General features: G+C 51.2%; 1 protein-coding gene across 3 annotated transcripts in view; it reads left to right on the forward strand.

The window, feature by feature from the left end:
• Positions 1 to 16358, forward strand: part of hhipl2 (HHIP-like 2) — a 98837-nt gene that overhangs the window by 66085 nt on the left and 16394 nt on the right. For all 3 annotated transcript variants that reach the window (XM_072508284.1, XM_072508304.1, XM_072508293.1), the window contains one exon: positions 8464 to 8545. In XM_072508284.1, coding sequence (XP_072364385.1) covers positions 8464 to 8545 — 82 coding nt within the window. The remainder of the gene's footprint in view (positions 1 to 8463; positions 8546 to 16358) is intronic.

Here is a 16358-nt window from a genome sequence, read left to right on the forward strand (position 1 = left end):
CTTTGCACTCTGCACGTGGGGGGCTCCCTGCTTGTGGTGTTTCAACAGCTCTTTCTTGTTTCCTTCTCCCCAGACCTACTGACCTCCAGGTGTCGTGCTCGTGCTTTTTATGTGGTTGGTGTTCTTGTCTGTGATTGGTTGTGGTGTTGTGTACTCTGATTTGCCTGTTAGTGTGTCCATCATGAATTGTGTGTTTGAATATCATGACACTCTCCTTTCCTGTTTCTAACTTCAGCCCATACTACCTCGGAAGAAGAGTCCCCATCTAGCATCCTCTCCACCACCGTAATACTGCTCTTGACTAGCAGCGCCACACCTCCCCCTCTTTTTCCTCCTTCTCGGAGCTTACTAAAATACCTAAACCCCGGAACCTGCAACATCCATTCCTGTCCCTGCTCTATCCATGTCTCCGAAATGGCCACAACATCGAAGTCCCAGGTACCAACCCATGCTGCCAGTTCCCCTACCTTGTTTCGTATGCTCCTGGCATTTAAATAGACACACTTCAAACCACCTACCTGAACACTGGCCCCCTCCTGCGACGTCAAATCTGTGCTCCTGACCTCTATACTCTCATTCTCCCGTACCCTAAAACTACAATCCAGGTTCCCATGCCCCTGCTGCATTAGTTTAAACCCCCCAAAGAGCACTAACAAATCTCCCCCCCAGGATATTTGTGCCCCTCAGGTTCAGATGTAGACCATCCTGTCTGTAGAGGTCCCACCTTCCCCAGAAAGAGCCCCAGTTATCCAGAAATCTGAATCTCTCCCGCCTGCACCATCCCTGTAGCCACGTGTTTAAATGCTCTCTCTCCCTATTCCTCATCTCACTATCACGTGGCACGGGCAACAACCCAGAGATAACAACTCAGTTTGTTCTTGTTCTGAGCTTCCATCCTAGCTCCCTGAAAGCCTGCCTGACATCCTTGTCCCCTTTCCTACCTATGTCGTTAGTGCCAATGTGGACCACGACTTGGGGCTGCTCCCCCTCCCCCTAAGGACCCGGAAAACACGATCCGAGACATCACGTACCCTTGCACCTGGGAGGCAACATACCAAACGTGAGTCTCTCACGCTCCCACAAAATCTCCTATCTGTGCCCCTGACTATAGAGTCCCCAATTACTAATGCTCTGCTCCTCTCCCCCCTTCCCTTCTGAGCAACAGGGACAGACTCTGTGCCAGAGGCCCGTACCCCATGACTTACCCCTGGTAAGTCCCCCCCCCCCCACAAGTATCCAAAGCGGTATACTTGTTTCTCAGGGGAACGACCGCAGGGGATCCCTGCACTGACTGCTTTTTCCCAGTCCCTCTTACAGTTACCCACCTATCTCCAATCTTTGGTGTAACTAATTCCCTGAAGCTGCTATCTATGACCCCCTCTGCCTCTCGAATGATCCAAAGTTCTTCCAACTCCAGCTCCAGTTCCCTAACTCGGTCTTGGAGGAGCTGGAGATGGCAGCACTTCCTGCAGGTAAAATCAACAGGGACACTAACTGCATCCCTCACCTCAAACATCCTGCAGGAGGAACATTGCACTCCCTTCCCTGCCATCCCTCTAACTTTCTACCAAGATCTGGCTAACAACTAAATTAAATTTTTTATTAAAAAAAAATTAATAATAATAAAATATGGTACTTACCTCACACCAAAGGGTTTTATTATTAGGTTAGAGGAGGAGGGCGGGTGGGAGACACTACACGTGTAGTGTCTCGGGTTTCCTCTCCACCAGAATTTATTGGTGAGGGTCTTCCCAGAAGTCCGCGGGTCGACTAAAGGACAGCCTTACCTCCCAGCAGCCACTTCCGCACAGCTCCCGCTGAAACTGACTCACCAGCTGTTCCTCCGCCGAAATCGACTGGCCTGCCCCTGCAAAGACAAGTGTTTTTAAAGGACAGACTTACCTCCCAGCAGCCACTTCCGCACTGCTCCCGCTGAAACTGACTCACCAGCTGTTCTCCTGCCGAAATCGACTGGCCTGCCCCTGCAAAGACAAGTGTTTTTAAAGGACAGCCTTACCTCCCAGCAGCCACTTCCGCACAGCTCCCGCTGAAACTGACTAACCAGCCAGCTCCACTCCCGCCGAAATCGACAATCGAATGTGGAGGATATTAGCAGTATATCCTGCTCTAAAGTATAGCCAGGGCATTAGGACTCCATTTAAAAAAAAGAATTTTTTTAAATTAAAGTTTTCACAAAATATCAACAACAAAATGTAAAAGAAACCCAATAGAATTAAATACAAAACAAAACAAAACAACCCCGTGCCCCACTCCCCTCTATACATAAATAATAAATTAACACCCCGAAACACATAGCAAATATAGCAAATATATACACCCCCTCAGATCCCCCAGTAAAGACCCTGGATCCTACCACCCTCGACACTGTCCTCGCTACGCCCTTCCAATATTCCTCCAGCGCTGGGCATGCCCAGAACATAGGGGTGTGGTTTGCTGGGCTCCCTGAGCACCTAACACACCTGTCCTCACCCCCAAAAAACCGGCTCTTCCTTGTCCCGGTCATGTGTGCCCTGTGCAGCACCTTAAACTGTATGAGGCTGAGCCTCATGCACGAAGAGGAAGAGTTAACCCTCCCAGGGCATCTGCCCACATCCCCTCCTCGATCTCCTCCCCCAACTCCTCCTCCCACTTACCTTTCAGCTCCTCCACTGAGGCCTCCTCCTCCTCCTGCATCACCTGGTATGTTGCCGAGATCTTCCCCTCTCCAACCCACAACCCCGAGAGCACCCTGTCCTTTACCGTGCGTGGCAGCAGCAGTGGGAATTCCACCACTTGCCGCCTGGCTAACGCCCTTACCTGTAAGTACCTGAAGGTGTTCCCCGGGGGGAGCCCGTACTTCTCCTCCAGCTCACCCAGGCTCACGAACTTCCCGTTCACAAACAGGTCCCCCAACCTTCTTATCCCTGCCCTGTGCCACCCTGAAAACCCTCCATCTATTCTCCCTGGGACAAACCAGTGGTTCCCCCGTATTGGGGTCCACACCGAGGCCCCCATTTCCCCCCTGTGCCGCCTCTATTGCCCCCAAATTTTGAGGGTAGCCGCCACCACCGGGCTCGTGGTATACCTCATTGGAGGGAGCGGCAGCGGCGCCGTTGCCAGCGTCTCCAGACCCGTACCCACACAAGACGCCGTCTCCAGCCTCTTCCATGCAGCCCCCTCCCCCACCATCACCCACTTGCGCACCATCGCCGCATTGGTGGCCCAGTAGTACCCACAGAGGTTGGGCAGCGCCAGCCCCCCCCATCCCTACTCCGCTCCAGGAACACCCTTCTCACCCTCGGAGTCCCTCGCGCCCACACAAACCCTGTTATGCTCTTGTTAACCCACCTAAAGAAGGCCTTCGGGATAAGAATGGGGAGGCACTGGAACAGGAACAAAAACCTTGGGAGCACCGTCATCTTGACTGACTGCACCTACCGCCAGGGACAACGGCAACGTGTCCCACCTCTTAAACTCCTCCTCCATTTGCTCCACCAGCCTCGTGAAATTAAGTCTATGCAGGGCCCCCCAGCTCCTGGTCACCTGGACCCCCAAATACCTGAAGCTCCTCTCCGCCCTTTTTAGTGGGAGCTCGCCAATCCCCCTTTCCTGGTCCCCTGGGTGAACCACGAACAACTCGCTCTTCCCCATGTTGAGCTTGTATCCTGAGAAATCCCCGAACTCCCTGAGGATCCTCATTACCTCCGGCATTCCCCCCACCGGGTCCGCCACATATAGCAGCAAGTCGTCCGCATAGAGCGACACCCTATGTTCCTCCCCATCCCGCACAAGCCCCCTCCAGTTCCTCGACTCCCTCAGTGCCATAGCCAGAGGTTCAATCACCAGTGCGAAGAGCAGGGGGGACAGGGGACACCCCTGCCTCGTCCCTCGATGCAACCAAACGTACTCAGACCTCCTCTTGTTCGTAGCCACACTCGCCATCGGGACCTCGGACAACAGTCTAACCCACCTCACGAACCCCTCCCCAAACTCGAACCTCTTCAGCACCTCCCACACGTACCCCCACTCTACCCTATCGAAGGCCTTCTCAGCGTCCATCGCCACCACTGTCTCAACCTCTCCCTCCCTCGCCGGCATCATAATAACGTTGAGGAGCCTCCGCACATTCGTGTTCAACTGCCTCCCCTTCAGGAACCACGTCTGGTCTTTGTGGATAACCTGCAGCACCCAATCCTCAATTCTCGTGACTAAGACCTTTGCCAGCACCTTGGCATCTACATTTAACAACGAAATCGGCCTGTAAGACCCACACTGCAGGGGATCCTTGTTCCGCTTCAGGATCAAGGAGATCAGTGCCCGGGATATCGTCGGGGGTAAAGCCCCCCCCTCCCTTGCCTCATTGAAGATCCTAACCAGCAACGGGGCCCAACAGGTCCACATATATTTTGTAGAATTCAACCGGGAAACAGTCCGGCCCTGGTGCCTTCCCCGCCTGCATGCTCCCTATCCCTTTGGTCAGCTCCTCCAGCCCAATCGGGGCCCCTAATCCCGCCACCAGTCCCTCCTCCACCTTCGGGAACCTCAGTTGGTCCAGAAAGCGTCCCATCCCTCCCTCCTCCAGTGGGGGCTCGGACCGATACCGTTCCTCATAAAAGTCCCTGAAGACCCCATTGATGCCAACCCCACTCCGCACCACACTCCCTCCCCAATACTTAACTCCCCCAATCTCCCTAGCTGCGTCCCACTTCCGAAGCTGATGCGCCAGCATCCGACTTGCCTTTTCCCCATATTCATAAATCGCCCCATGGGCCTTCCTCCACTGCGCCTCCGCCTTCCTGGTGGTCAACAGGTCGAATTCGGCCTGGAAGCTATGCCTCTCCCTCAACAGTCCCTCCTCAGGCAACTCCGCGTACCTTCTGTCTACCCTCATCATCTCCCCCACCAGTTTCTCCCTCTTCCTCTGCTCTCTCCTCTCCTTGTGGGCCCTAATGGAGATCAGGTCTCCCCTAACCACAACCTTCAGCGCCTCCCAGACCATCCCCACTCGGACATCCCGTTATCGTTGGCCTCCAGGTATCTCTCTATGCTCCCTCGGACCCGCTCGCTCACCTCCTCGTCCGCCAACAGCCCCACCTCCTAGCGCCACAACGGGCGCTGGTCCCTCTCCTCCCCCAGCTCTAGGTCTGCCCCATGCGGGGCGTGATCTGAAATGGCTATCGCCGAGTACTCGGTATCCTCTACTCTCGCAATCAGCGCCCTGCTCATAACAAAAAAGTCGATCCGGGAATAGGCCTTATGAACGTGCTGGAAGAATGAAAATTCCCTAGCCCCAGGCCTTGCAAAACTCCAAAGGTCCACCCCTCCCATCTGGTCCATAAACCCCCTCAGCACTTTAGCCGCCACCGGCCTCCTACCCATCCTAGACCTGGTGCGGTCCATTGCCGGATCCAACACCGTGTTAAAGTCCCCCACCATTATCAGGCCCCCCACTTCCAAGCCCGGGATCTGACCCAACATACGGCGCATAAAACCCGCAGCGTCCCAGTTCGGGGCGTACACGTTGACCAGCACCACACTCTCCCCTTGCAGCTTACCACTTACCATTACGTATCTGCCACAATGCTTGACGCCTCGAACGACACCCTCTTTCCCACCAAGATCGCCACCCTCCGATTTTTGCCATCCAGCCCCGAATGAAACACCTGACCTACCCACCCCTTCCTCAACATTACCTGGTCTGCCACCTTCAGGTGTGTCTCCTGGAGCATGACCACATCCGCCTTCAGTCCCTTCAGGTGAGTGAACACGCGGGCCCGCTGAACGGGCCCGTTCAGTCCCCTTACATTCCAGGTTATCAGCCTGATCAGGGGGCTACCCGCCCCCCCCTCCCCCGCCGACTAGCCATAGCCCCTCCTCGGCCAGCCACGCGCTCGCACCCCACGCCCGGCCCGTTCCCCCCGTCCCAACCCTCACTACTCGCTCCAGCTCCCTCTTGATCATACCAGCAGCAACCCGGTTTCCCCCCCCCCCACCCCCACCCCCAGCTAGGACCCCTCCTGGCTGCATTGCTCCCCCCATTGCACTCCCACAGGTCAGCTGACTCCTGCTGACCACTGCCACTTCTGCCTCTCGTTCGACTCCTCCCATTGTGGGACTTCCCCTCCCCCTCCATTACCCACCAGCAGGCTCTCCGCCTCCCCCTTCCATCTCAAGCGCGGGAAAAAACCACGCTTCCCCACCCTGGCCCCACCCCCTCCAGCCTTCAGCACGGGAAAAAGCCCGCGCTTTCCACCTGACCGGCCCTGCCTCCTCTGGCGCAGCTCCTTTTACAGGCCCAGTCACCTCACCCCCGACTCGGGCCTCCCCCTCCCCCACGGGGCCCCACCCCCCCCTACCGGTCATCCACCCCCTACTCCGAGAGCCCACCAGACAGGCTCAACCAAAACAGTGCCGCACCCATACCGAACCTAAAACAAACAAGAACAAAGAACCCCCCCCTCAAAATGTAACACAACAACAGCAATCCCCGACCATCCCCACGCCCGACCCCCCACCCCCCTCCCCCCCGTCCCACCCCTCAGTTTGTGTCCAGCTTCTCGGCCTGAACAAAGGCCCATGCCTCCCCCAGGGGTCGGTCCTTGTCGGTGACCAACAGACGCGCCAGCTGCAGCATGTCAAACATCACCCCCTTCCTGTGCAGCACCGCCTTCGCCCGGTTGTACCTTGCCCTCTCTCGCCACCTCCGCACTCCAGTCCTGATATATTCGAACCTCCGCATTCTCCCACCTGCTGCTCCTCTCTTTCTTGGCCCACCTGAGTATGCTCTCCAAATCAGCGAACCGATGAAACCGCACCAGCACTGCCCGCTGCGGCTCGTTAGCATTGGGCCTCCTCGCCAGCACTCTATGGGCCCCTTCCAGCTCCAGGGGCCCCTGGAAGCACCCCGCTCCCATTAGCGAGTTTAACATGGTGACCACATAGGCCCCCACGCCCGACCCTTCCAGCCCCTCCGGGAGGCCCGGGATCCGCAGATTCTTCAGCCTCGACCGATTCTCCACCTCCTCGAACCGTTCCTGCCATTTCTTGTGGACGCCTCGTGCGCCTCCACCTTTACCGCTAGGCCCAAGATCTCGTCCTCGTTATCTGAGATCTTTTGTCGGACCTCGCGGATCGCCACCCCCTGGGCCGTCTGGGTCTCCAGCAGTTTATCAATTGAGGCGTTCATCGGCTCCAGCAGGTCCGCTTTGAGCTCCCTGAAGCAGCGCTGAATGACCTCTTGCTGCTCCTGCGCCCACTGCATCCACGCTGCCTGGCCCCCGCCCGCCGCCACCTTGCTCTTCTTCCCTCGCACTTTCTTTGGCTTCACCACCACCTTTTGGTGCCCCGCTCCTGGTCCAAGCCATACACTGTCGGGGAAATGTTGCAGTCTTCTTCCCACACCGGGAAATGTCGAAAAAATACCGTTGGGGGCCCTGAAAAGACCCCAAAAGTCCGTTCCAAGCGAGAGCTACCAAACGTGCAACTTAGCTCTGCATAGCCGCAACCGGAAGTCCGCATTAGGACTCCATTAATCACGCTTGATCCCAAAGTCATTAGGTGGGTTGATCCACTGACTACACCTTGAGGATCTAGTAAGAGAATCTGAATTCTGTGCACAACACAATAAAAAATTAACTTTTGTGGTGCTGTTTTTACTCTTCAGAATAATAACTTTATTTAGCTGTTTTCTTTACTTATTATTATTGAAAAGTGGAAACTTTGCCCAGGAATTTTGCAGTGCTACCAGTCTCTAATGTGATCCTACTACATGTTAATATCAATGCACCCAGAGATAATGAGCAGATTGTCAAATTCTCAACTGGGTCAGATTCCAGATAAGTCATAATGCATAGGATTTGTAGGTTTAAGAAAATCCGAACTGTGAGTTTTTGAGTATTTCATATCTTAAAATATTTTTTAAGTATATGGACTCAACCTAATTTAACTTTCACACAAGAAATCTGCAAAGTACTCAGGGTGCTGAGGATTCGGTACATGCAAATTACTTAAACCCAAGGAATGGACTTCAAAATCAACGCATTGAAACTATCAGAAGTTTCCGCTTCCTCAAATAAAATCCAATTGATGAAAGGGAAATTCAATTTGAGTTTAGTTGGCTAATACTATTTATTATGAGGTCATTTGTTGTCTTGGTAATCAGGCAGGTAATTCTCTACCGATTTTCGAACACTACATTAGGCAAATAGTGGAAATAATTGTATGACTTTCAGAAAATTCGCAAAATAATACATGTGAATTGCAGAGCAGTTAAATAATCCTGACTTACTGAACGTTCAGCACAGTGATGTAGGTATTGGCACCTAAAGATTAATGAATGTATTGATATGAATTTGGTGCAAGATAAATGTATCCCTTTATGAATACAAAGCTACAAAATTCCTCTATTATAGATCAATCAATAACTAATCTTACTTCCTGAACAATATTTTACAATCTCTTCAGGGGAGTTATACTTCTTGGCTACTTCCTTTCCAAGTGCATATGCCTCACAAGGAATAATTTACAAACTCATTGATCCTTCCAGGTTAGTACTCATTTTATGTTCATGACCTTGTCTGCTGTAGTTCAATTCAAGTAGTGAGCTATGGCTAGTCTGTGCTTAATGACTAAGGACTGTAAAATGTAGGCGTGACCTCCACTTAGATATTTTAATGACTGATGACTTGAAAATTATTAATCAATTTAAGTGTGGGTAATTTGAAAATACATTAGAATCTTTTAAACTCTTCAACAGTAAAATCTCTTAAGCAGTAAAATCTAAAGAAATAATCACTTATACAGGACTAAAACCAACTAATTGATTCAGGTTGAATTAATTAGTGGAATTCAATCTCATAGATGATTCTGATAATATTGCTGAATTAGCCACTGTGTCTATCAATGTATGTGTTTAATTACGGTTCAAATTCCATCCATTTACTGAAATGGTAATGGTCTTTTTAAAATTTATTTGTAGCCATCTGGGATAGCCACTTCCAACTAGGTACATAGAAACTCGCAAAGCCTGGCATGTAAAATGGACAAGCCAAGACTCAGGCAGGCTCAGAGCCTGAAATGCATGTTTGTCAGCAAAAAGTCCAGACGGTATCGAAACTCCGTCCAATTAGCATTTTAATGGGGCCGATTAACATTTGATGGCCCGTCTTCACCAAAACAAAGGACTGGTACTCGAGTGACCGGGACAGTCGCAGACATTTCAGCACCACTCCCTGTTCAAGGGAAACGCAAACAACGGGGTCAGGACTGCTTGGGACAAGCCCAGCCATCCAGATCCCCGCCCACTTATTGGCTAAGGAATCGAACGGAGTGATCAGGGATCACCCAATTAGTAAGGCCCACATCGAAGGACCGCCCAAAAGAGTGCGAAAACCCCCCGAGTATAAGAAGAAGAGTTTTCCATATGTTTGCTCTCTCTTGGCGCTCTCTCTTGGCCTTGGTACCCCGGTCACGGCCATCGCCAATTGCAGCAACATCAGAAGCAAGTCCATGTTCAATGCCCACTACCAGACAGATGAGCCCAGCTGAGCAGCAGTTACTCCTTCGAACCCGAGAGATCCAGAATTGAACAGCGGCCACTGTTTTCTGACCTAAGCCAGGTGCCCGAAGTTAAGTACAGGTTGTCTTAGTTGACAGGTGTAGTTAACTAGTTGTGTTTATGTTGCATGACTAATTGTGTGTAAATAAAGTACCCTTGGGCTTGAACTTACTAACTGGTGTTTGGCTCTTTGATCAATAGCCAGTTGAAGCTTGTGGTGGTATCATTTGATACCTGGCGACTCCACGCATTCGGACATAGATGACATAAAAGGAAGGGCAAACTCACTGATTGCCATAATTGGAACAGAGCCACAGAAAAGACAGAGTAAAAGAAACTCGCAACAGTTATTGGCGACATCTGATGGGACTCAACCCAGAAGTGACCGTGTCACTCCGAGAGAACCCACAAAACGTTTGAATTAGAATCCAAATTGGCAAAGTAAAAGAAACCACAAGCGAAACCAGTATCGATCAAACCTCCAGAATTCGGAAGTGTGTAATTTGCATACATACTAACAAAGGGATATAAGGTAAACGCGATAGATTTAGTTGGGTGAAACTTTCGGAAGTTGCGTAAACCGGAAAATAGCTTGAGCCGTACCCGTGTTTGCACCACCACTTTATTCCGCCTTGTTCCAAATTTCCGGTAGAGACAGAAGTATTTGTCGGGATGGCCGTGAAGGCAATGGAATTCTTTATGAATCCACAAGAGCCCGAGGTCGCAGCAACCAAGAGATCAGAACAGTGCCCCATATGGGAAGAAGAGTTCAGGAAATACCCAAAGGGGAAAGGATGGCCCCTATGGTCTGAGTTTTGCGCGAATTAAGAGACAGGTCCTGGCAGCATAGGAAAGACTTGGTGGGACAGCCTGACTGAGATCCATAAAAAGAGTTTGACTAAGGTTTGTAAGCCGATGGCAATTGTGTCCTGTCTGGCACAATTGCGAGGCACAGAGGAGGTCGTGAAGACAGCCTGCAAGCAGCTAGAGGAGAAGGAGAAAAGTAGAGAGGGAGATTTAAGTGAAAGCGAGATATTAAATGTACAGCTCCGGGAGCAGTTAGCGGCGAAGGACAAGGAAATGGATGATGTCAAGAGGGCACATCAATCCTGTCTCGCCCACCTTAGCAGCTTCCAAATCCAAGATGATAAGGTCTACCAGGACACACAACGTGCTGTAATGGTAAGAGAAGAGACAGAGAATCAGGTACAGCAGTTAAAGAAGCAGTGCGATGACCTAAAAGCAGCCCTGAGCACGCCACAGTTTCACCACGGAACAGAGACAGAGTTCGGTGGACCATGCCAAATGCAGGCAGCAAATTGCAAGGTTGCAATCCCTGCTATCAGTTCAAAATGGGTTTAGAGAAACCTTTGGCCCACAGCTAGACCAGGAAGACGGCCCCGATTTGCAGGAACTCAATGGAACGGCCCAACGGTATGTAAGCGAGACCGAGGTTCAAAATAGAGCCCCCCCAGGTCCCGAAAAGAAAAGCACCCGCACCACCGACTGCACAGGCAGCACCCAACCCAATGAACCCCATTACCACACAGCGCAGGGTTACCACGGAAGGCCAACCCGATTTGGTGTACACCACCCCATTATCGATCACCCAGTTACGGGATGCCCGCGAGAAGATACTTTCCACCCCACATCGGACCCACATCACTTTTTCGAGTTAGTGAAACAACAAACCCTGATGTATGGTTTAGACATAGTTATGTGCTTAGATCCCTCAGTTAGTTCATCCTTCCCGACCCACAAAATGTAGGAGGAGGTAGCCTCCAAGAAATGAAAATGGCCATTTTAAACACCATTGGATTTAACAGAGGAGATCCGGTAGACGGACTCAACCGGTACAGGCAGAAAAACGGAGAGCATCCAACAGCGTTTGCTGGATGCCTTTGGATCCATTTTACTGCTGTAATTGGTGAGTTAGCCTGCGCCCATTTATCAGCAGATAATACGGCCAAATGGACCCGCACGTTGGTATCCCATGCCACAGAGGCAGGACAGAAGGCATGCGCCAGTTATGACCCCTCAGACCCAGCACACAATGAAGTGTGGGTTCTGAAATGATTGTCCAGAGCTTGGGAACAATCTGTACAGAAAAAGACAGAGCATGAAAGAGTAGACGCCACAATGAATCCAGTAAGGGCACACCAAGACTCCGCATGGGTAAATGAAGGCAGAGGAACAGCGCAGCACCCCAAGACACAGGAATACTATAATTGTGGACAGCAAGGACATTACGCCCGAGCATGTTAAGCCCCCTGAAGCAGCAAAGGAATCAGCACCCAAACGCCCCCCCAGAAACAATACCTGACCCATTCACAGTGTTAATGCCTGACCAGATAATTTGGCCATGAGTGGCACCAATTGACGGTGTTCGGGCTCCCCAACTTGGGTCTGCGATACCATCTGGGATAAGTCCGTAAGACCGGTAGTTGCAGGCACAGTCCTGGGACACCCCGTGGAGTTCCTTTGGGACACAGGAGGGTCCCGAACCTCATTAAACTCCTCCACCATGTACTAGAAGGAGATATGGCCCACTACGGATACCATTACCCTTAGTGGCTTTACAGGTCACCTCCAGCAGGGACACATCACAGCCCTTATGGACGTACAGCTCGGTAATATTAGGACAAAACATTCGGATGTTTTAGTAGGAATGCCCCAGGCAGCAGAACACACCCTAGGCATCGATTTCATGAGCGCACACAACCTTCCACTCGACCCAGTCAACTGATGCATATGGAAAATGGCTAGAGCAGCGCGGGCCCCGCCATGCTCACAGTAGGAGATTATGCCCATAGAATCAGCTCAGTAGGAGAGTACTGGTTTGATCCACAAACCATTACCACAGACAAAGCGGTTAGAGAGGTCTTGAAAAGACATAAAACAGCATTTGCCTAACACAAGCACAACTGCGGCAAAATCCCAGGGGTAGTCAACATTACAGGTCCCGATCCCAAGCCCCAGAAACAGTACGGCTTCCCCCAGCAAGCTGAGGGAGAGATAGCCAAGGTAATTCAAAGTTTATTGAAACAAGGCATGATTTGACCCATTGCATCGACAAATAATGCCCCGATTTGGCCAGTAAGAAAACCCGAAGGATCATGGCGACTGACCATCGACTACAGAGAATTAAACAAAGTGACTCCCCTAGCAGCCCCCACCGTTGCCACAAGTCCCAAGACCATGTTGAGACAGGGACTCCAGTCAAATTTTTTTTCGGTATTAGATATCAGTAATGGCTTTTGGTCCATACCACCGGACAAAGCATGCCAGTATAAATTTGCGTTTACCTTCCAGGGACAGCAGTACACGTGGACGTGCCTTCCACAAGGCTTCCACAACTCCCCCTCCGTTTTTCACAGACAATTGGCAAACGGATTATCTAAATTTTCCCGCCCTGAAAGCCTTGTTCAGTATGTGGACAACTTGCTCCTGCAGACTAACACCAAGGAAGAGCACATCTCGCTTCTTTCTGAATTATTAGAACTCCTTACAACGATTGGATGCAAAATTAACCCCAACAAAGCCCAAATCCTTCAGGAAAAAGTCACATTTTTAGGTACGGTCATCTCGCATGGGAAGCGTGAAATAGAACTCAAACGCATTGATTCCATTGTAAATTTGCCCTTGCCCCAAAATGTTACAGCACTCCGGTCATTTTTAGGACTGGTTGGATATTGTCGAAACCATATAGACTGATTCGCCACAAAAGCAGCCCCACTTTCCGAGCTACTAAAGAAACAGGCCCCATGGAAATGGCTTCCACGCGGATGCCGTGGATGAATTGAAATGCGCCCTGAGCACAGCCCCGCTTTGCAAGCTCCACATCCCCACTCCCAATACGCGAAAGAGGTAGCGACCACAGACCGAACTCTTTCGGCTGTACTCCTGCAGGAAAGGCACGATCGTCTAGGACCCGTAGCCTATGCCTCACGAGTCTTAGATCCGGACGAACAAGGATTTTCAGCCTGCGAAAGGCACCTGTTAGCAGTTTTCTGGGCGGTACAGTACTTCTCGTACATAACCGGACTCAACCCAGTAACCATTTTAACCAAGCACATCCCGACACAGCTTTTATTGGACGGCAGACTAAAAGACGGCACAGTAAGCCAAATTTGAGCAGCGCGATGGACCCTACTCCTACAGGGACGCAACATCACTGTAAAACAGACAAAAATGCACACGTTTCTGGCCGATAATTTGCATTATGCAGGAACCCCACATCAGTGCGAGATCATAGCCCCAATGTACAGCACAGGCCCCTTTGTTCCCAAGTCGGTACCAAGAAAGACAGGTATCGGACCCCAGCCCACAGACAAAGCACTGAGAATTTACGTAGATGGCTCCTCCACAGTCCTTGAGGGAAAAGAATAACAGGCTGTGGTATTTATGTACAGGGCGTGCAGGGACGCGCTTTAGAAGAGATAGGTTTAATGTTGCTTAGGTTTGCAGGCAGCCGAGTTAGCGGCCATTGCTTATATTGTCCAGCACCCCGATTCATTCCCGACCCCTGCAGACATATATTCGGACAGTTTGTACGTCTGCAACAGCCTAATGGAATTCCTACCTCTGTGGGAATCGAGAGGATTGATTTCCGCCGCCGAAAACCTCTACCATCAGCCCCACTGCTCAAGCCTATCCTTTAGACAGCTAAAGGCAGGAAATATGGCATTGTCAAAGTAAGAAGTCACCATCGTTCATAGATTTCATAGATTTCATCGAATTTACAGTGCGGATGGAGGCCATTCGGCCCATCAAGTCTGCACCGGCCCTTGGAAAAAGCACCCGACCCAAGCCCACACCTCCCAACCTATCCCCGTAACCCCACCCAGGGGTGTCCCACGAAGGACAATTGATCACAGCCAATCCACCTAACACTGCACGTCCTTCGGGACATGTGGGAGGAAACTGGAGCACCCGGAGGAAACCCACGCAGACACGGGGAGAACGTGCAGACTCCGCCACCCGGTAATGTGAAAGCTGACGCCCTAGCGAAGGGAGGCTCACGACATGGCCACTTTTGGCAACCCCCCGAGAGTGCCCAAGTACACGCAGTTCAGGTCTCACAGACCAACATCCAAGACCTAGCCCAGGCACAGAAAGAAGACAAAGCGTTAAAAGACATTTTAAAAGGGAATTTCCCAGCTCCCTATGAAAAGTTTAGGAATTCTTGGCGGTCCATAAGGGAATCGTTTTAAAAGATGGAATTTATGTAGTCCCCACCCAGGACAGGAATGAGATAATTTGTAAGTTCCATGACGGACATGGACACCAAGGGATTGAATCCACCCTTGCCCACCTCAGACCCCTCTGCTGGTGGCCTGATTTGAAAACCGACGTATCTCATTACGTCAAAAACGGCTCAATTTGTGCACAAAACAACCCAGATAGGTACGCGAAAAAAGCCCAGCTACGACACACTGGCCCTGTAAATGGCCCGTGGACAAACCTTCAATTGGATTATATTGGTCCCCTCCCCCCCTGCAGAAATGGATACAAGTATGTGTTAGTGGTGATAGACACATTTACGAAATGGGTCGAAGCGTTCCCCTCGAGAACAAACACAGCCAAGTCCACGACGAAGATCTTAACAGAGCAAATTTTTATGAGATGTGGACTCCCCCATAGTATTGAGTCGGACCAAGGTTCCCACTTTACTGGAAGGGTCATGAAAAGTGATGACGATATTTGGGATTGAACAAATGTTCCACATTGCCTATCACCCGCAGTCCAGCGGCATTGTGGAGTGCATGAATCGGACACTAAAGGCCATGCTTAGAAAAATGCTGCAGCAGCACAACACAACATGGGACACAGTGCTCACATTCGCACTGATGGTTATTAGGAACACAGTGTCGAGCTCAACAGGATATACCCCCCGTACCCTCATGACCGGACGACCCATGAAGGGTAACGAATACTTATTCAGACTTGATTTGGCCAGCCCCGCAGTCACCGCCCTGACCCACGAGAAAGCAGTCCAGCACATAGTAGAGAATATTAAAACAGCACAGCTCGCTGCAGCTGTTCGACTAGGTGCTAAACGAAAGCAGAGTAAGGCCTGCTTTGATAAAACAGTACACCCAACGGAATGTGCAGTCGGACAGCAAGTAATGATCATCTTATACAACCCTAGCTCATTCCTCTCCCCTAAATTTGCAGGACCCTATTCAATTGTGGACAAAGTAAGCCCCTCAGTTTATAAAATTGCGTATCCAAATGGAAAATCAGGATGGTTCCATGTAAATCAGCTTAAGGTTTATGGAACGCAGTGCAGCCACTCGCACCGCCTCTCATTGGCGATGGCAGACAATGAGGACCCGCCCACTGACAACCCGAGCTCCCCCTTCCCCAGCAGCACGTCCACAGACACGACCTTGACCACGCCCCCAGAATCAAATTTCACCCTGACGCTTGATTCGGCTGCTAGCGACAGCGACAGCACTACTGAAGCCCCTGAGAGACCCGAACGCAGATCCCACAAACCAGGCCCCAGGCACTACAGGCCCAGAGACCCCGACCACGATTCGCCCAGCCTCTTTGAAACAATTTATTTGCCCACACCGGAACCTGACCCTCCACCAGACGATAGCGACGGCCTCCTTGCAACTTCCCTACGGAACATGAAGCGCTGGCACCGTGACAATTACTGTCGCCTGACGAGGAATGATGAAATGGACCCCACATCGGCACATGCCGCGTTAGCACGCAAACTCCATGAACTAGTTTGACACCTGGGAGATGGTGACAACTCTGAGTCTGACTCCCACCATGGTAACCCCTTTGC

This window comes from Scyliorhinus torazame, chromosome 1 (genome assembly GCF_047496885.1).
Source record: "Scyliorhinus torazame isolate Kashiwa2021f chromosome 1, sScyTor2.1, whole genome shotgun sequence".
In the NCBI taxonomy this organism is placed as follows: domain Eukaryota; kingdom Metazoa; phylum Chordata; class Chondrichthyes; order Carcharhiniformes; family Scyliorhinidae; genus Scyliorhinus; species Scyliorhinus torazame.